At 32.2% G+C, this 19,896-nt stretch overlaps 1 protein-coding gene and 1 non-coding gene across 5 annotated transcripts; both read left to right on the top strand.

Moving 5' to 3' along the window:
- Positions 1 to 5,135: 5,135 nt before the first annotated feature.
- Positions 5,136 to 5,207, top strand: TRNAT-UGU (transfer RNA threonine (anticodon UGU)). The gene has a single exon. It is a non-coding gene; the product is annotated as a tRNA-Thr (tRNA).
- A 1,501-nt stretch (positions 5,208 to 6,708) lies between these two features.
- On the top strand, positions 6,709 to 14,477 carry LOC107963795 (puromycin-sensitive aminopeptidase). Of its 4 annotated transcripts, none has more exons than XM_016900270.2 (33): positions 6,709 to 6,847; positions 7,705 to 7,767; positions 7,888 to 7,932; positions 8,115 to 8,255; positions 8,355 to 8,430; positions 8,656 to 8,732; positions 8,833 to 8,946; positions 9,039 to 9,113; positions 9,207 to 9,314; positions 9,400 to 9,612; positions 9,696 to 9,757; positions 9,863 to 9,890; positions 9,976 to 10,062; positions 10,162 to 10,187; positions 10,448 to 10,511; positions 10,602 to 10,682; positions 10,831 to 10,878; positions 10,998 to 11,016; positions 11,173 to 11,177; positions 11,289 to 11,300; positions 11,405 to 11,461; positions 11,561 to 11,670; positions 11,761 to 11,841; positions 11,936 to 12,119; positions 12,318 to 12,466; positions 12,556 to 12,694; positions 12,817 to 12,963; positions 13,068 to 13,149; positions 13,230 to 13,405; positions 13,502 to 13,612; positions 13,702 to 13,818; positions 13,921 to 13,992; positions 14,188 to 14,477. In XM_016900270.2, the coding sequence occupies exons 4-33, from the start codon at positions 8,193 to 8,195 to the stop codon at positions 14,263 to 14,265; spliced, it is 2,661 nt and encodes an 886-aa protein (XP_016755759.1). In that variant the 5' UTR covers positions 6,709 to 6,847; positions 7,705 to 7,767; positions 7,888 to 7,932; positions 8,115 to 8,192; the 3' UTR covers positions 14,266 to 14,477. The 4 variants fall into 4 exon arrangements, with proteins under 4 accessions (XP_016755759.1, XP_040961968.1, XP_016755757.1 ...); XM_041106034.1 differs by having other exon boundaries at positions 6,755 to 6,847; positions 8,106 to 8,255; XM_016900268.2 differs by lacking the exon at positions 6,709 to 6,847 and adding an exon at positions 7,002 to 7,288.
- The last annotated feature ends 5,419 nt before the right edge of the window (positions 14,478 to 19,896 follow it).

Below are 19,896 nucleotides of genomic sequence, written 5' to 3'. Positions count from 1 at the left end.
TATCCCTTGTAAAGGTGGTAAACCTTTAGGGGCCTCACTAAAAACATCCTCATAATCCTGCAAAAGAGATTGAAACACACTAGGCAAATTTTCGTTAATGTTAGATAAAGATAAATAATTTTGCCTAAACCTCACAAGGATACAAGGCTGTTTATTAAGTAGGGCTCTCTTCACATCTTTTTTTGTTGCCAAAAGATTTTTTCCGCTCATTTTACCACTAGAGGATTCACTCACCTTTGGGCTTTTTAAATTTTGACTTTTTCCACTACTATTAGCCTCTTTTCTCTCTGTCTTTTGTACTTGCTCTTTCTCCCTTACCCCCTTACAAAATTTTATCATCCTTAATTGATCTTTATATACATCAGTAGGATTTAAAGGAGCAAAAGTGAATTTCTTGCCTTTAAATACAAGGGAGTATCGATTAAGTTTACCTTGGTGTGTAACATCGCGATCAAATTGCCAAGGTCGTCCAAGGAGCAAGTGTGCCGCATGCATGGGGACTACATCACACCATATGTCATCCTCATAATTGCCGAGTTTAAAAGTGACCAAGGACTGTTTCGTAACTTTAACTTCGGAACATTCATTAAGCCACTGAAGGTGATATGGCTTAGGGTGTTTGGTACAAGGCAACTTTAAAGAATCCACCAAATAACTACTCACTACATTCGAGCAACTCCCACTATCAATAATGAGTGAACATAAGTTACCTTTAATAAAACACCGAGAATGGAAAATATTGGTCCTTTGGCTCTCATCATCTTTCATCTGAATGTTAAGGGTTCGACGAACTACAAGGCATTGAAAATTAGCAAAGTCCCATTCCTTTGGTGGTTCGACCAACTCGTCGCCATTATCACTGTCATCCACAAGTTCTGGCATATCTGGATCTGTATTATCAGAGTCGGAAGTGTACTCACCGTTATCTTTTAGAAGAAGTAATCTCGTGTTAGGGCATTCTCTACTATAATGACCACGCCCTCTGCACTTAAAGCATTCAATCTCACGAGTCCTCTTCGCACTCGAATCACCTAAATTGGGCTGCTTAGACGGTGTTTGCGTTTTTGCAGGAGCCCCTTTTTTCCAATCTGATTGTTTACTTCCATTACTCAAAGAAAACTTGTTAGTAACAAAAGGTGGTTTTGAACTCTTAAAATCAGAATTGGAATTGTTACCTCGATAATATTGTGAAGTAGAGAAGGACCCAAACCTTTGTTCCTTTAATTGTTGCTCGATCTCAATGGCTTTGTGAACTGCTTCTTCCAAATCAATGTAAGTTTGTAGCCTCAATGTATTAGCTATCGGCCTGTTCAAACCATCAATGAATCGAACCATAGTTGTTTCTTCATCTTCCTCCACATTAGCTCTCTGAATGAGCATCTCCATCTCTTTAAAATATTCATCCACCGTCCTACTACCTTGGATAAGTCTTCTCAACTTTGTTTTAATTTCTCTATAGTAGTGAGGTGGAATAAACCTTTTACGCATAATCTGTTTCAACTCATCCCATGTCGAAATCTCACCTTCATAATTTCGATGGCGGTTTACCCCAAGTTGAGTCCACCAACTTAATGCATAATCAGAAAATTCCAGTGTTGCTAACGCTACCTTTTCATCATCCGGACATTTATAATACCGAAACATGAGTTCAATCTTAGATTCCCATTCACAATAAGCGTCAGGATTATTCTTACCACGAAATTGGGGAATTGTGAATTTCGATTTTGCCAAAGAAGGTTGTCCACGATCATGAAAATCATCATCCATTCTAGGGACACGTCGAGGGCCGCGCCTATGGGGCTGGTTATTCCTATCTTCCCTGATTGGATCTCGATATTGAAGTTCTTGATTCATTCGTACCTCATTCAAAGTAGTATTCAATGCTTGAAGGGTAGCATTTATTTGTGTGATTGCAGCAGCGTGTCCTTCTAACTGTTGTTGGACTTCCATAAGTGTATCATTATGGTCATCTTTAGACATCTTCCAAAAAAGCTGCAAAAATAAACACTCAACACTCAAAAATAAAAGTTATCAAACCTCACCGTTAATCACTCAAAAAGAAAAAAATCAAATTCTCAATGAGGTCGAATTCAATCTTGTGAGTTCTTTATCAGAGTTTATATCAACCAATTAGAGAGTGTGAACCAAACTACCAAAGAATCCTAATTTGCACTAGGATGCCAAAAACTGACGAGACACCAATTGATTCGTGTTGCACCGAGGAAGAAGTTGTGCACACGTTTAAATCCTACTAACACAAGAAACAAGGTGTTAGATAACGTAAAGGAAGAATAAAGGTAAACAAATGAAAACCTACAGCTAAGAATCAATAAAAATTGCTGAAAACAGAAAACCCGAAAAACTGCGGAGTAACTTGACAACTTCGTTCGAGGTGTTCCCGATCTCCAAAAATCACGAAATTAAATCTGGAGTGTCCTTATATATTGAATTTTTGATCTGGAAATTTTGGGCACCAAATTCAACCCGCTGCACCTTTTATTAAATTTTTATTGAATTTTATCTTTTTTTGATTTTTTTGACTTTTTTGACTGGTTTTTTTTGCGGGAATAATTTTTTTATATTCAATCACACTGCCAAAAACATGTATGTAAAATTTCAGATCAATCGGATAACGTTTACCCACTCAAATGAATTTTTTTTGAACAATTTTTCTGGGTAAAACTGCTGTTTATGCTTTAAAAAAATAGAGATCAGTTTAGAAATCAACCAAGAACACCCAAAACGCCCAAAATCTGATACCAAATGATAGAGGATTGCGCGCGGACCAAGATCGAGTTGCCAAGTCACGAGAAACTCCTACGAAAACCCTAAACAATTAGATCTGAAATGAAACAGAAAATTAAAAGATTAAATTTTTGAATTTTCAGATCTGAAATAAAATCCCCAAAACAGTAAAGAATCAAATAGAGAATAGAAATAAGTGTTAATAAGGAATCTTGAAACCCTAGAAGAGATTGCGATTCTGCCCAATTGAACACCCAGATAGTTTTCCCCAAATTTCGGCAATCTAATTTCTCCCAAAAAGAGTATGGATGAATCGGCAAGAACCCTAGAAATTGGGGATTTTTGGGCTAATTCCTTAAGATAGAAAAAGGCTGAAAACACAATAAGAACAGAAAATAAATTAGATAAAGATTCGGCACAAGCAGAAATAAAGAAAGAATTGACAGTAAGAAATTAAAAGATAAGTCCTAAGAAGCCTTGAAATCCCGAAAGATCTCACAACTCCCTTCAAACGGCTCTAATCTCCCCTCCAAAGAATATCAATGGCAAGAAGAAGGTTGAAGATGGCTCCCACAATCAAAAAGATTGTTAAAACAACTTCTAAAGAAAACTCAAGAGAAAATCCTTGAATAACTCAAAGGGAATTTTCACTCAAATCAAATCTGAAATTTTCAATGTAATGTAGGGTGGCTGGCCAAGCCATATAAATAGGCCTTTCAAATGTTTTCCTAATTTAATTAGAACACTAAAACTAAAACTAAAACTAAAAAAAACTCCTAATTATTTTAATATGGAAATTCGGCCAAGGGTATTTTATTTGGGACTCTTGGACTGAATATAAAAATTTAAACTAAGTAAAATAAATAAATAAATAAATAAAAATAAAACTTTACAACTTGGGCCACTTTGACAATTTGGCCTGATTTTCAACTAAGTATGGGTGGATTTCTTGATTGGGCTTGGAATCTTCTTATTGGGCCTTGCCCTCAAGAATTTGGGCTTGTGATCCATCTCCTACCGAAATTGAATCGTTGATGCTCGTAATGGAGATCCAATGCGCTTTGGCTGCAAGATTTGGTGTCTTGGACCAAGATTCCCAATATTTGAAATCTTGATTTTCCCTTTCTTTTGTGTACGCATCTAAGGCCTTACTAACAAACTCCTGGATGGTCCCATTTAGTTTGGAATGCATTTGTCGGGCCTTTGATCTCGTATCAAGGGGTCTTACTGATTTTTATATATTTTGGTAAAGAAAGGGGTCCCCACTTAGAACTGGAGAAATTGAGCGAGTATTGCGGATGTTAGAATTAAATAAAATATTTATTGATTGTTATTATTTCTTTGGGAAACATATATTTTGGTAATTGCACTTGATTTTAAGCTTATATTGACGCGAGTATCAACAATAGTGTAGGTAAAAAGGATGTGGTAGTGTTGGAAGGCCAGTTCATCCTACAGGGCGGAGAGTTAGAAGAAGAAAGTGAGCAAAGAAGTAAAGGTGAGTGCTAAGGGTAATATAGAAGCTAGAATGCTTAAAGGTGATCATTTCTTCGTCGTGTTAGATGGCATATACAGTGGAGGTTCTGTAATTGGAGGTGTTGTCATCATTGTGCATGAGAAGGATGTCTTGTCATCATTGCGCATGTGAAGGATGTCTGTCATATAACTCATTCTGTCATTCCTTCTAAGTGGCAGCTCATGGTTGTTACGTTTAGGTGGAATTTGGTGGTCCAAGAGTCATGTTCTCAATAAAATAGCGGGTGCTATGAGGAACGGGTGGCTTGTTTAGGAAGGTCAGTAGACAAGGCCATCTCGGAGGCAGTTGATAGCTCATCTGCAAGGATGAGCAATTAGGATTCTTCAGAGGAAAACGGAGGGTAGGGTGGAAGTAGGCTTCTCGAGACATTGGTAACATAGTGACCCTCCAAATGCTAGAGTGGAGGAGTCATTCACGGGAGTCTTTTCAGTCATTTCTCATGTTATCACTAGTCCAAAAGCATGGAGGTATAACAAGTTAAAATTAGTACTTAAAAGTTTCTTTTATTGTCTAGTTAGGTACCTAAATTTGACTCAATGTTCAATTTAATACCTAAACTTTTCTTTGATCTGATAAGTACTTGAACTTGGTTTTTTTATTCAAATTAGTACATGAACTTGGCTTCATAGTCCAAATTGGTTCAAATAAGTCATTTATTGCAAGTACTAATTTGGACCAAAAGGTTTAAGTGTCTAATTTGACAAAAATAAACTTTAGGTGCCAAATTGAATCTTAAAGCTAAGTTTAAGTTCCTAATTGGATAAAAAAAAGCCTTAGGTACCAACTTGGGCCTTGAATGTTGGGTTCTGATACCTGGATTTTTAATTGATTATATTTTGTTAAGGTCAACGAAGTCCCTATAGCTCAGTGGTAGAGCGTCAGTCTTGTAAACTGAAGGTCCGTAGTTCGACCCTGCGTGGGGGCAAATGTCCTTAATAAGGAAATAAAGTCTATTTTTAAGATATGGAAGTATATTGCAAAAATAATTAAAAAACACAAATCAGTATCTTAATTATGATTCTTTTTCATTCTACTAGCAATTTTGGAAAGTTTTTAGATAATTCTGATACTGACAAGTGGCACCATTGATTGCTTAACATTTCAAATTTTTAATATTATAATTAGTGGAGTCTATTAGTATTTAACATTTTTAATTACTTTAAATTTTTTGTTTTAAAGAAATATTATTTTTCCTATATGACAATTCATAGGTTACACCAACATGACTAATTTTGAAATCAAATAATTATATTTACATTATAATTTTACCTAATTTTGTCACTTATAATTACCATTCAACCAATGCATTGTACTTGATTTACTAAAACATATAGAAATTTTAGTCCTAATTTTAGTTTTTCAATCCTCTAATTGATTAATTTTTGATTAGAGATGCTATAAAATAATTTAAACAAAGAAAATACATGTAGTTAATTGAATTAGAATTTTTTTTTTACTTACCAAAATTTCTATCTAAAATTACAATAAAAATAATTTTAATTTATTAAATAATAAATTTCAAAAAACAAAAGCATATATTAAAGCATGCTACATAAATTAATAAATAAAATCGATTTACCAATCTTTTCTATTACGATTATGAATATCATTACAAATTCCTTAATTTCATACCTTAATTACCGTAATCATATATTTAACTTAAATACTTAATCAATTCTGTTTATAAATAAAATTTTCTACTATGAACAAATTATTTTTACCTTTCTCATTTCTCATCTCTTTCACTCAATTATATATTATCAATCAAATTTACAACCCCTCCAAAAAAAAAAAATAAATAAAAAGAATAGGCAATATTCTTTGCAAGTCACGACCCAAAGCAGAACATTTCGCAACCCTTTTTGTTATGCTATTAACAATAAATTATTTTTCGTTTCAATAAAGTGTTTATATTTATTTAATTTTTTTTATCAAAATTTTCATTCTTCCTCAAGGTTAATTAAAAGGTAACTTTATTGATTTTAATAATTTTTAATTTATTATATCAAAATATTCGAGAACAATTCGAGTTTCGAGGTAACTTTAGTGTTTTTAAGGTCTAAATTGGATAAAAACAAAGTTTAAGCCGGAATATAAGAACAATTGCCAAGCTTAGGGCTCAATTTGGATAAAGTAAAGTTCAGGTCTCAATGTGGTAACAACTACCAAGTTCAGACGCAAATGTGAGAAAAGTTGAGAAAATGAGGACTAAAAAAGTGATTTGACCTTTTTATTTAAAGCTTAGCTATTTAGTTGGGCCACCTTAATCGAGACCCAACATTATCACAGCCCTAAAACCTCAAAAATTTTGGTCAAACCCATTTAAGCTCTTTTTTTAATCGTCTAATCTTAGATCCTCTTACGTTAAAAAGGAACAAATCTAGTCTACTATCAACCAATAATAAAATTACACGTAAATTTTAATTAAATTATTATAGCAAAGTAAAAAAAATAAAAATAAAATAAATAGTAATACTACCTTGTTTGTGTGTCACCAATCAATCTCTTTGGTTCCCACACTTCCAGAAATCCTCTGTTTTTCCTTTCCATCTGATCTATCATTTGGTAAAATCCATTTTCTTCCGATTTTAATCCATTTTTTTGAAGCATATATATATTTCTCAGTTACCAGTTTTATTTATTTTTTATTTACCATTTTCGTTGAATTTTCTTGTCCATATTTTTTTATGTTTTATCCATATTATGATAACATAATATATTTATCCTTTTATAAGAACCCCCTCTCCTGTTTGTGCTCTGTTTTTCTCTTCTGAGTTGTTTTCTGATTTAGGGTTTAGCCACTCTGGGTATTTATTATTTCATCTAAAGAAACACTTTTGGGGATTAAAGTTGGTAGTTTATTATTATTACTTTTTTGTCGTAGTTAAAACGGTATATATATAGGGGGTATTTATTTTGATTTTTTGAATGGCCCGGTTGATTCTTCCTTGCAAAAGTTCGTGTTTGGCAAGGACCAGTCTTTTGGGTTTGATCTCTTCTGCTCCTGTGATTATCCACTGCTCATTTTCTCCTTTATGAATATCTCTTTGTTTGCTTCTATGGTTTTGAGTTTTTTGCCATTGAAAGTCTATGATTAGATTTCAAGATTATGAAATGATGTTGGATAGTTAGGAAATATATATTGTTTTGTTTTGTGGGATTCAGTGACATATTTGTTCTTATGCTCCCCTATAAATTGTAGTGTTTTTTTTTTTTAAATTTTCATCAGAGTGAAGTTTATTTTCTTCAAAACTTAGAAATGAATATCACTTGTACACATTGCACAGCTTCTTTACATGTTGGCTTCTGCATATGCAAATTGTTGTATGCTATGACTGGCAAGAAGGGTGATTGTGAAATTGCCAGTTTTGGCTGGATGGATTGGATTAAATATTTTTCTGTTGTTTACTTTGCTGCTTCAGGTTAAAAGGAGTGTCTGTTCAGTGAAGAGTATATCTGGGTATAGGTGTTTCTCGGCTCTAGAGGTTTGTGCATTTTGTTAGTTATCTAATATAACATACTGGGGTTCCTTTTTTTCGGAATAATAATTTTTATCTCGCCATCGTGCATTTATGGCTGAAAGTTTTCTTGCTGTATTTTTTTAGGCCACGCATAGAAGAAATTACAGGTTTCCACATTCTTCGCCTTATGTAAGTTGCTATGTTTTGCATCTAACCATGTTTGCTCTGTTAAACTGAGACATGCTTACATGTATGCTTTTATTGGAAGGCTCATATTTGTATGGTCTTATTAAAGTTTCCATGGATTTCTATCATCAAATATGATGTGGCCTCTTATGGTTACTTCTGTTATTTTGGGTAAATTGTTTCAGAGGGCAAGAGAAACCAGCAGAAGGCTGATTTGTTCAGTTGCAACGGAACCTTTACCTAAGCGAGTTGAAGAATCCGAAATGGATGCACCTAAAGAAATCTTTCTTAAGGACTACAAGTCCCCTGACTACTACTTTGACACGGTATAAATTGTAACTAGTTCAATACTCCAGCTAGGGTTCTGAACCTTTTTATATGGCCTTTGCTTGTGCTTCCTTGTACTTATGAAAATAGCATTTCAGGTGGATTTGAGATTTTCATTGGGTGAGGAGAAAACAATTGTTGCTTCAAAAATAACTGTGTTCCCCCGTGTTGAAGGTATTGTAATCATTATACTTTGCTCCTAATACTTGAATTATCATTATTAAAATATTTCTCTGTTTTTGACAATGTTGGCAAGAAATTTCATTCTCACTAAGGGGAAATTTACAACTTGGCTCTGTATTTTTCTTCATGAGAATCTAGTTCTTAAAGTTTTATGTTGATAAACACTTTTTTTTTTTCATTATTCTTTATGTCATACTAATGTATTTTGTAGAACAGGTTCTTCTGCTCCATTGGTTTTGGATGGGGTAGATCTGAAGCTAATTTCAATCAAGGTTGATGGCAAGGAACTGAAGGTATATCGTTTATTACATTTCTCAAAGTAGGCTTCGTGGCCTAATTATTGAAACAGCTCTGAAGATACATTGTTTTATTATGCTCATTTGCCATTGGCAGGAGGGAGATTATCATTTAGACTTACGACATTTGATACTTCCATCACCACCACAAGGCAAATTTACTTTGGAAATTGATACTGAGATACAACCTCAGAACAACACTTCATTGGAGGTGAGGCATTATTGTTATTATTGTTTTGGTTCCGTAATGTGTGGTATTTTTGCCCTAATGCCCATGTTGTAAATTTTAATTTCTCACTCTAGGGGCTCTACAAGTCGTCTGGGAATTTCTGTACACAATGTGAAGCTGAGGGTTTCAGGAAAATTACATTTTATCAAGTAAGATCTTGAAACATATATTGGATTTTATTATTTTCTTTTCGATGTGTGAATCTGTTTTATGCCTTGTTGACATGATTACCGTGTGAACAGGACCGTCCTGATATAATGGCGAAATACACATGCCGTATCGAAGCTGATAAGTTACTGTATCCTGTATTGTTATCTAATGGAAATCTCATAGAGCAAGGAACCCTTGAGGCAAGCTTCACCTTTTATGGTAGTCTCTTTTTGTTTATTGGGAGTTGAGACTGTTGCTCATTGTTATTTTTCTGGATTGTTGCAGGGTGGCAAACATTATGCTGTATGGGAAGATCCCTTTAAGAAGCCATGTTACTTGTTTGCCTTAGTAGCTGGCCAATTGGAGAGCAGAGATGACACATTTGTCACCCGCTCTGGCCGAAAAGTGGCTCTAAGGATCTGGACCCCAGCACAAGATGTACCCAAGACTGCACATGCCATGTATTCACTTAAAGCAGCTATGAAGTGGGATGAAGATGTCCGTCTTTTTATCCTTACATTGTTCTTATTGTGGTATTGAGATTATTTGATCTCTTCATTTAAAATCTTATTCTCTTGTAGGTTTTTGGTCTTGAGTATGACCTGGATCTTTTCAATGTTGTCGCTGTTCCTGATTTCAACATGTAAGATGCATTCTTCTCAAACAAGATTGTTCTTTGCTTTTTTCTTAGTTATATGCAATTTTCATCTCTGTCGATGCCAACCTGCTTTGTTCTTTCCTTACGCAGGGGAGCCATGGAAAACAAGAGTCTGAATGTATGACTTCTGGCTTATCTGGTCAAACCATTTAAATTTATTTACTGTTCATCTTATTGAAGTATGTTTCTATTGCATGCCTTAGATTTTCAATTCAAAGCTTGTTTTGGCTTCTCCTGAAACTGCTTCAGATGCTGATTATGCTGCAATTTTGGGTGTTATTGGTCACGAGGTTTGTTGTGGATATAAATTTTGAGGATGTCCTTTTTCAAATATGTTATTTATGGATTTGATTTGTTCTCATTTGATTTTATTCCTTGCTTTCTTGCAGTATTTTCACAACTGGACTGGCAACAGGTCAGTTTATTTCCCATTTAGGCTCATTGTTGATCTTTACTGTTTAATGATTTGTTTTTCAATTCTGATCTGTCATATATGTCTTCTTCGTCATTACATGATGTTTTAATATATATATTTTATGTTTACTTTGCTGTGGGGTTCATTGATGAAGGTAGTTGAATTATATGTTATTCTGAAGACTTGTTTATCAATGTTAAATCTATTTAAAACTACGAGGATAAACAAAGTTCAGTATAACATCAGCTGAAATACTGCAGAGTGACTTGCCGGGATTGGTTTCAGCTCAGCTTGAAGGAGGGCCTCACTGTGTTCCGTGACCAGGTACTATTCTTCAATTACCAAGATTAAAAATGTAGCCTCATTGCAACATAATCGGGTTGTTGGTTGTAATTAATTTTGTGTTGCTGGTAGGAATTTTCATCTGACATGGGAAGCCGTACAGTGAAGAGGATTGCCGATGTTTCAAAGCTTCGGAATTATCAATTCCCACAGGTTAATGTTTCTTGCACAACTTTGTAGTGACCACATATCCAGTTAAACGAGTGATTATGTTGCAACTACTGTGAAATCTACAAATAGATACTTCAGTGTGTGTGTGACCTACTTAAGTGCTGACTTTCCTCCGATTCCAATTGTTCAGGATGCTGGTCCCATGGCTCATCCGGTTAGGCCACATTCTTACATTAAGGTGTTAAAGCATCTCCATTATTTATTATCATTTTCTTTAAGTTTTCACGTGCTTGTTCACTCTTTAAAGTTTTTGCTTCAGAGTTATGTTGACTTTTGCCTGCTTTTTCCCTTTGACAGATGGACAACTTCTACACAGGCAAGTTTTTGTTATATATAGTACAATTTCGTAATTGGTCCATGGATCAGTTTCCTCTTATAGATATAATTCATATACCTTTTTAATGTGAACGTTTGTTTTTGTCACGTGATCTTGTTTTATTTGAATCAAACATGGGGTTATCAACAACTGCAGTGACGGTAAGCCCTAGCTACTTGCATTTGCATATTTTTTCTTGTTTACTGTTTTATTTGACGAGGCATCTAATTTTTCTACTTTTTTTCTTGGTCTTTTTGTTTTCTTTTCCACAGGTTTATGAAAAGGTTTGAAAATCTTAACCAGATTCTCTCTTGTTTATGACTCTGTATTTGCGGTAAAGAGCTATGTTGATGTATCAATGGATTTTACTTATGATTCAACTTTCCAGGGAGCTGAAGTTGTCAGGATGTACAAAACACTCCTAGGAACTCAAGGGTTCCGAAAGGTCAAATTTAAAGAATGTTTGAGTCTCAAATTTAAGTGTATATATATGTAAAGTTGCTTATCCTGGGCAGATTTATTAATATGATTTGTTCATGTTCAGGGTATGGATCTTTACTTTAAAAGGCATGACGGGCAAGCAGTAACTTGCGAAGACTTCTTTGCTGCCATGAAAGATGCAAATGGTGCGGATTTTGCTAACTTCTTGCTATGGTATGGATCAGTCTTCTTCTTTTCTTTATTATTATTTAAAGTTACTTCGTATTTTATAGTTTTGATACTTAATACTTTTGAAACTCTCAGGTATTCACAAGCTGGGACTCCTGTAGTAAAAGTTACTTCATCCTATAATGCTGAGGCCCATACTTTTTCTTTGAAGTTTAGGTATACAAACTTGAATATTGTTGCAAGTATGAGCATCGATTTTGGCATAAATATCTTGCTGCTGAGTTTTATGCTTGTTTCGGCAATTTCACAGTCAAGAGGTTCCCCCAACTCCTGGGCAACCTGTTAAAGAACCGATGTTCATTCCAGTAGCTGTTGGTCTACTGGACTCAAGTGGAAAGGACATGCCTCTATCTTCCGTGTATCACGATGGGACATTGCAGTCTGTTGCAAGCAACAATCAACCAGTCCTCAGCACTGTTCTTCGAGTAACTAAGGTCATTTGAAAATCCTCTCGTGCTCCATCTTTTATCTCTAGGAACTTACACTTCTTTAGATTGTCTAAACATCTTTGAGAACAAAAGACCATGACTAGAATCAAACCATATTGACACATAGGGGGTTATTAGTTAGCATGACTGTTGCATGTCTTTATGTTCTTCCTGATTTTCTTTTCTTTTGTTGTTTCTGAGCAGAAAGAAGAAGAATTTGTGTTTTGTGATATATTCGAGCGGCCAATTCCATCTCTACTGCGAGGTTATAGTGCTCCTATCCGTCTTGAATCTGATCTCTCCGACAGTGACCTATTTTTCCTTCTCGCTCATGATTCGGATGAGTTTAATCGGTTTGTCTTTCTGAAAGCATGAATACTTGTTAATCTAATAATCGAGGATTATATTAGATTTGTTCATTTGATTTTTTTTTTTTTTATAGCTGGGAGTCCGGACAGGTGCTGGCAAGGAAGCTCATGCTCAGCTTAGTTGCTGATTTCCAACAAAGCAAACCATTGACCTTGAATCCCAAATTTGTTCAAGGTCTCAAAAGCATACTTTGTGATCCAAGCTTGGATAAGGTATGATGATAGTTCCCTTACTGGAAAATATGAAATCCGTATTGTTTAAATCAGCGAGTGTTGACGTGTGCAATATATTGAAACCAACATACAGTTTATGTTTAACTGCCTCTTGTTATCAGGAATTCATCGCAAAAGCAATAACTCTCCCCGGTGAAGGGGAAATAATGGATATGATGGAAGTTGCTGATCCTGATGCTGTTTATGCTGTTCGAACCTTCATTAGAAAGGAGCTTGCCTCACAACTAAAATCTGAGTTTTTAAGCACAGTATGCTATATACACTTATATAAACAAATCTTTATTACTTATAGACTAGTGCGTATTTTGCAAATGGGCTTGATTTTCTTTGTGCTTCTCGACACTTTTAACAGGTTGAGAACAATAGAAGCTCAGAGGAGTATGTATTTGACCATACTAATATGGCCCGACGTGCCCTCAAGAATACTGCTCTTGGTTTGTATTTCACGTATTTCTGCGCAATTTATGTGTCAAAATTTACATAATCTAATTGTCTTACATTTGTCTACTTCCAGCATATCTTGGTTCCCTTGAAGATTCAGAGATGACGGAGCTTGCACTGCATGAGTACAAGACTGCAACAAATATGACAGACCAATTTGCTGCTTTGTCTGCCATTTCCCAGAAACCAGGTAAAACTCATGATGACGTTTTGGCCGACTTCTATACCAAGTGGCAACATAACTACCTGGTAAATTTCCACTTCCCCTCTACTGAAAACATAGTTTGAACTTCTTTTCTCATATGTGATAATCTCTTCTTTTTTTTTTTTTCTGTTCTTTGTTAGGTTGTAAACAAATGGTTTGCCCTTCAAGCCATGTCTAACATTCCCGGTAACGTCGAGAATGTTCGCAAACTCTTAAATCATCCAGCATTCGACCTTCGTAATCCAAACAAGGTGATCGATAACTCTTTCTACGCACATGCGTAAGCATATGATGGTGTCTTTTGTCTTCTGCTTAAATGTGGGTTATTTTGTTAATATAGGTTTACTCACTTATCGGAGGATTTTGTGGATCTCCTGTGAATTTCCACGCCAAGGATGGTTCCGGCTACAAGTTCTTGGGTGAAATAGTACTACAACTTGACAAGCTAAATCCTCAGGTTTGTCGTACTCCAACTTCTCTTAGGCCACTTCTCATCTGGATGGCATACACGGTTTCCTTTTGCTATTCTTAAGTAACATTTTACCTTCCGATATTGTAGGTGGCCTCTCGCATGGTGTCAGCCTTCTCAAGGTGGAGGCGTTTCGATGAAAGCCGTCAAACACTAGCCAAGGTAAGTGACCTCTTAGCTGTTTTATCCTATGTAATTGCCTACGATGTTGTTGTGACCAATGTTACAACTTTGTTCCATAATTTGAAAACGAAAATGCAATTTTTCATTATTCTTCTAAACGTATCAATATTTTTTTATTGCGGTGCTCAATCGGGTGGGATTACAACACTAAAAACTTGCATACAATTTTTGCAGCAACAACTGGAGACGATAATGTCTGCCAATGGATTATCAGAGAACGTATTCGAGATTGCTTCAAAGAGCTTAGCTTAGTTTTATAGCTCAGCTGTTTAAATGGTATCAAATAACATTTGCTGCTCTGCTCATTGAGTTATAGACAAAGAAAATAATATTTAAACCAAAATAAAGCTTTTAATTATGTCATAAATTAGAGTTTTTTTGTGTGTTTTTAGTATTGTGGAAGTGAGAGTGAGGTTTTTATCTCGAATAATTTCGTTATAGATTATGATCATATCTATTTCTTATTCAATGCTTAAATTATTCATAATTTTTTCTCTACACATAAATAAGAGGATAATATACTTTAACACGATTGAGTCAATGTTGTCCTATATTTAAATGTTTATACCAATCCAACCAGCTCTCATTCCATATAAACTCAATCCACAGTGAGGTTTTTTAGTTGCGTACTTGCACTGCAAATTGGGCTTTGGTTAGTTGCTTTAGGCATTAAATAAATGCCCATACTTGTGTAAGGAAATATGAAAATATCTATTACAGCAGTCCTCCACGTGTTAAACCCATGCTCCCAAGCCACGTGAACACGACACTGACCCCAAAGCCCTCTTCCCTTTCCTTTGTCTTAATGTAAAATTAAATATAAATAAATTTAAAATAAGATTAAATGAATAATCTTTCATTTTTAGCTCACACTAGGTATAAACTTGACATGGGTTTTGGTTTCTACCTGATTTGGGTTTAAAATTTAATTTTTTTATTTGATTATTTCGAGTTTTAATTATTTTTAAGTTTAGATATTTTAATTTCAAATTTATTTATAATTGAATATTTTAAATTAAAATAATTTAAGTTGAGATCCAACATCAACAAAAGTAGGATTTGGATTCTAGTTCTTGAGGCTTTGTCTTAAGTGAATGTGTTTGGTAGGTTTCTTTATTATAGTGGCCGATTAATTTGTCTATTACTAAATGAACCAAAATAATTTTTATATCACATAAAAAATTAAATAAATTCAATTTAATATTTTAGAAGTTTTTTTTATTAATTTTACGAATAATTTTTATTTGTTTGTATTCGAATCACAAATAAAAAAATATTTTTCATATTTTTTTAACATTAAATAAATTAATTTGATCTCCTCCCTATAAAGTCTAAGAGATACTCTCGTCCTTTATCCTAATAACTTTTGTAGAAATCAAATCTATCCACCCAAGTAGCAGATTTTTAGTGAGATCATGCTTTGGAAAAAGCTTCTATGTAAATTATTCTCAAGGTCATTAAATTATTAGTTTATTTACATTTTAGATGGTTAGTTTTAAAAAATTATAGAATAGTTATTGAATTATTTAGAAAGTTTTCATTTAAGTTACTAGCCTGTTAAAATTATTGTCGTATGTCCTTTGTTCACAACGTTTACACCAATTAAAAGCTTTCCTTCATTTTTTTCTTCTACAGTTCATTGTTTTTCATGAAACAACTTTGAATATTACAAATCCGTAAGCTAAAATCTAAATAATTTTATTCTCTGCTTTATGACATTGACCGTTAGATCAACTTAGATCTAAGACATGTTTTTCTACTCATCAATGGGTACTGATCTACCGTACTAATTGTTAAATCATCATTTGGAATTCGCTAGCCGAACTTTTAAAAAAACTTTAATAACCTAACAACTTAAATAAAAACTTTCGAATAGTTCAATTACTTAAATGAAAACTTTCATATTGTTCAGTAATTATTCTGTAACATTTTAAAGTCAAGTGATCAGAATGTGAATCTATTAATAATTTAGTCACCTTTTAAGTGTAATTATCCTTTTAAGAAATAGAACACACATTATACAAAATAGGGGTGAGTAAAACTTGATTCAATTCGAAAAAATCGAAAATAATTCGAAGTTCGAGTTAATCAAATCAAGTTATTCAAATTATTCGAGTCAACTCAAATAATTAATTCAAGTTTGGAATAGGTTAATAAATACCCTTTTGGTCACTGTCAAGTTTGAAAATGAGCAAATTGGTCATTCTCAACAAAAATTACAAAAAAATCAAAATAATTTTTAAAAATTCAAAATATTTATAACAATTCCAAAATTTATATTTTTTAAAAAGTTATAAAAAATATATAAACAATAATAATTTTGAGATTTAAATAAGTTAATTAATAATTCAAGTTCATCATACTAAAATATTTTTTATTATTATTTTGTTTTGAAAAAGTTTTTAACTATATACGGTTTCAAATCTGTATTCTCTAACATAAAATTAGTTATATTATAACAAGATTTTATTTTAACATGTTTAATTTTTTTAATTTAACTCGAATAATTTCACTCGAATTTCATTTCATTCAACTCGATTTAAAATTTTTTAAATCAAATTAATATAATAAAATAAAATTCGTTAATTTAAAAAATTTTCAATATCACACCCCTAATACGATCCACAACCCACCGTTACTTGCAATTTAAAGACTACTTCTGATGGCCTATATATATGTATGCTACAAAAACCATAAAAGGTCAACGCAAAAATCTAAGTATTAAGATTTGCAATAGTAGGTGTCCCACTTTGTCACCTCATACTTTCTTTTTTCTTTCAATCAAATCCAAATTTAAATATTATATATAACACATAAAAAAATCAAAAACACGATAAGAATATGACATAACATTAAATTTATTAAAATTTTAATTTTTTTACACATCCGTCCACTTTATTTTCCCCATGTGTTCCATTATTCACTTTTGTGAAGTCATTTCTCTTTGCCTAAGTTAGGTCTAAGGTCTTGTCTTTCATTATCATCATTTCATCATCTCTTCAGCTCAAACAGTTCCTATTCTTGGATCATTTTCTATTTTCTATTCAGAATTTTTTTTCTTAAATAATTGAAATTAAATTATATATTTGTACGATAATAAAAATATAATTTTATTATTTTAATAATTTATATTTTTATAATTTTTAAAAAATTAAATTATTTTTTATTATTTTTATAAGAGTTAAAATATAATTTTATCATTATTAATTATCACGTGTTTATTATAAATTATAAGTGAAAAATTATATATATAGTTAATTATCACGTGTTTATTATACACATTCCTGTGTGTTTCAGATACTAATTAAAAAAATTTATTTGAAGAAATTTTACGTAAGATGATAGACGTATTTGCATATATTCAATAACATGATTCATGCTTATCTTCGTATTCCTATAAAAAAGAAAAAAACTATTGGAATAATGATAACTTTAGTTTTCTAACATTTTTATTTTTTATTAATTTGGTCCTTATTTTTTTTTGGGTTATATTAATTATTAACTTTTCGAAAAGTGTAAAATCGCTTTGTTTAATGAAAATGTTAACTTTTAATGATATTGGTGTGGTAACTCACGTGACGGTCTACATGTTATTCATGTTGACATAACACTATTTATCTCACACGTCATGTCAATAAATAATTTAACAATTATAAAAAATATTCAAAACAATAAAAAAAATAGCATGAAGTAACATGAATTGCCATTCGGCCTGCCGATTTTAAAAATTAAACGTTTTTGTTAGTAGTTTCATTATAAAATAGTAATTCAACTCTTTTTTAAAAAAGTTAAGTCAAATTTAGCTAAAAAAATAAGGGTCAAATTTAAAAAATATGTAACTATTAAAGATTAAAATAATGATTATGCCTCTTTTTTTTTCTTTGTTTTCCTTAAAGCTCTTCAAATCATCCCGCCATAAAACAAACCATGAAAGAGGAAGAAAAAGATAAATATGATTGTGAGACAGTAAAAAGGTACTAAGAGAAACTAAATAAATATACATTTGTTTGACCTAAAAGGGTCTTTCCCAATATATAGTAAAAACTTAAAGGACTTTGCAAGCATTATTTATTTTTTGCCTTTATGGGTCAAAAGTTGGTCTCAAACTTTGGTTAACTCAATTCATTCCTTAAATATATATATATCTTTATCAAGGTTTTAATTAATCGAACACTCATTTACATATATCCTTTCCCAAAAGCATACTGTTTTTTTAATCATTCATCACCAAACTGCTTGTGGGGACTCAATTTCAAGGCAAAAAAAGAAGAAGAAAAGCCTAAATAAGTGTATGAAAAAGGAAAAAAAAAAGGGAACTATCACAAACCCTAAAAGGCTATAATTGTGTGAAACCCTATAGGATGATGGTTTGAAAGATTAGAGGGTTTAGCTTTTAACTAATTGATGTAACCCAAACTGTAAAGTAAAAAGTGCTTTTAGGACAAGCTATAGTAATTAAATAGTCCCCCAAGTTATAGTGAAAATCATATACATGAATAAGTGCTTGGTGGGTATAATAGTAATTCAAGCTATATTATTAAGGTCGAACTTTAGAGATAATATTGTTGAGAGAAATATTCAAATCTAAATAAATATATAAAAATGAAAAAAAAACTATCACAGACCCTAAAAAGCTATAATTGTGTGAAACCCTATAGGATAAAGGTTTGCAAGATTAGAGGGTTTAACTTTTAACTAATTGATGTAACTCTAACCATAAAGTTAAAGTAAAAAGTGCTTTAACAATGGGGAGAAGTTATAGTATGAATCACTGCGCGTTGAGTATAATAATAACTCACGTTATATTATTAAGAGGAGGAGAATTTATAGTCGAATTTTAAAGATAATATTATCAAGAGAAGTAGTAACGAACCCTAAAATATTAGTCTTTATAAATTGTAAAACGAATATAAAAGATATTTTAATCCAGAAAAAATTATATATATATATAAAGTGTGAAAGGTAGCTCCAAAAGCAACTTCATTTTCTCTGCTGTCCTTCAAAAGGGTTAAAAGGGAATGGAGAAAGGAACTTTAGGGGCATTGGTTTCCCAAAGATTAAAGAAAATTGGTATTGAAGATTGAAATAAATTTGCAATTTTTTTAGGGTTAAAAGATGGAAATTTTGTTTAAAAAAGTTTAAATAAAAGTCTTGGTAGTTGACAGGGACTCAACTTGATATTATCTCAAGATGATAACATTTTATTTGATCATAATTGGTAAAATACTTCAATCAATCCCTATTAAAATTTTCAAATTTTCTAGCTCTTATTTGATTAATTATTTTTTTCTGCAAAATTTAGTGAAATTTGAGAGTGAAGTGACTCAAATTTCTTAACACAACCATTGCTAAAATTGTCTTTTTTTTTGAACTTTTGTTTGACTCTAACCCATGTCATTTTACATTGGCAACAATACACATGTCAATCGAGTTAAAACTTAATTAACAAACCACCATCTTTTTTTAATATCATTTCAAAGTTATTAACCCGATTTAGATATTTTATCTTAAAGTTAAATGAAAATTCAATTTAACATAATATATGACAAATCATACTATATTTTGGACTTTTCACCACATTATCCATTGTCTCTTTTCAATTATTTAATATTATTTCATCAATTTTTTTCATATAATTGATACATAATTTTGGTAATTTTTTTATCCTGAATCTCAAACCCTAAGCTTTGACTATTAAATCTTAAACACGAACCCCAAACTCAAATTAAAACCTTAAACCCTAAATCTTAGATCCTAAACTCTAAATTTTTAAGGTTCAAGAGATAAAATATATTATCGAAGTTATATATTAATGACATAAAAAAATACTAAAATATTATTAAATAAATAAAAGTAATCATAATTAATATAATAAAAATAGCA

This window comes from Gossypium hirsutum, chromosome A03 (assembly GCF_007990345.1).
Source record: "Gossypium hirsutum isolate 1008001.06 chromosome A03, Gossypium_hirsutum_v2.1, whole genome shotgun sequence".
NCBI lineage: Eukaryota > Viridiplantae > Streptophyta > Magnoliopsida > Malvales > Malvaceae > Gossypium > Gossypium hirsutum.
Note: the sequence above shows the minus strand (reverse complement) of the source record. Positions and strands in the feature narration are given on the sequence as shown.

Bases quoted from the DNA above. Each gene is read 5' to 3' on its own strand.
- LOC107963795 (XM_041106027.1), top strand. From the start codon at position 7,211: ATGGCCCGGTTGATTCTTCCTTGCAAAAGTTCGTGTTTGGCAAGGACC. The intron at 9,315-9,399 runs GCAAGCTTCACC...GGATTGTTGCAG, and splicing joins TAGAGCAAGGAACCCTTGAG to GGTGGCAAACATTATGCTGT. The intron at 13,993-14,187 runs GTAAGTGACCTC...CAATTTTTGCAG, and splicing joins GCCGTCAAACACTAGCCAAG to CAACAACTGGAGACGATAAT.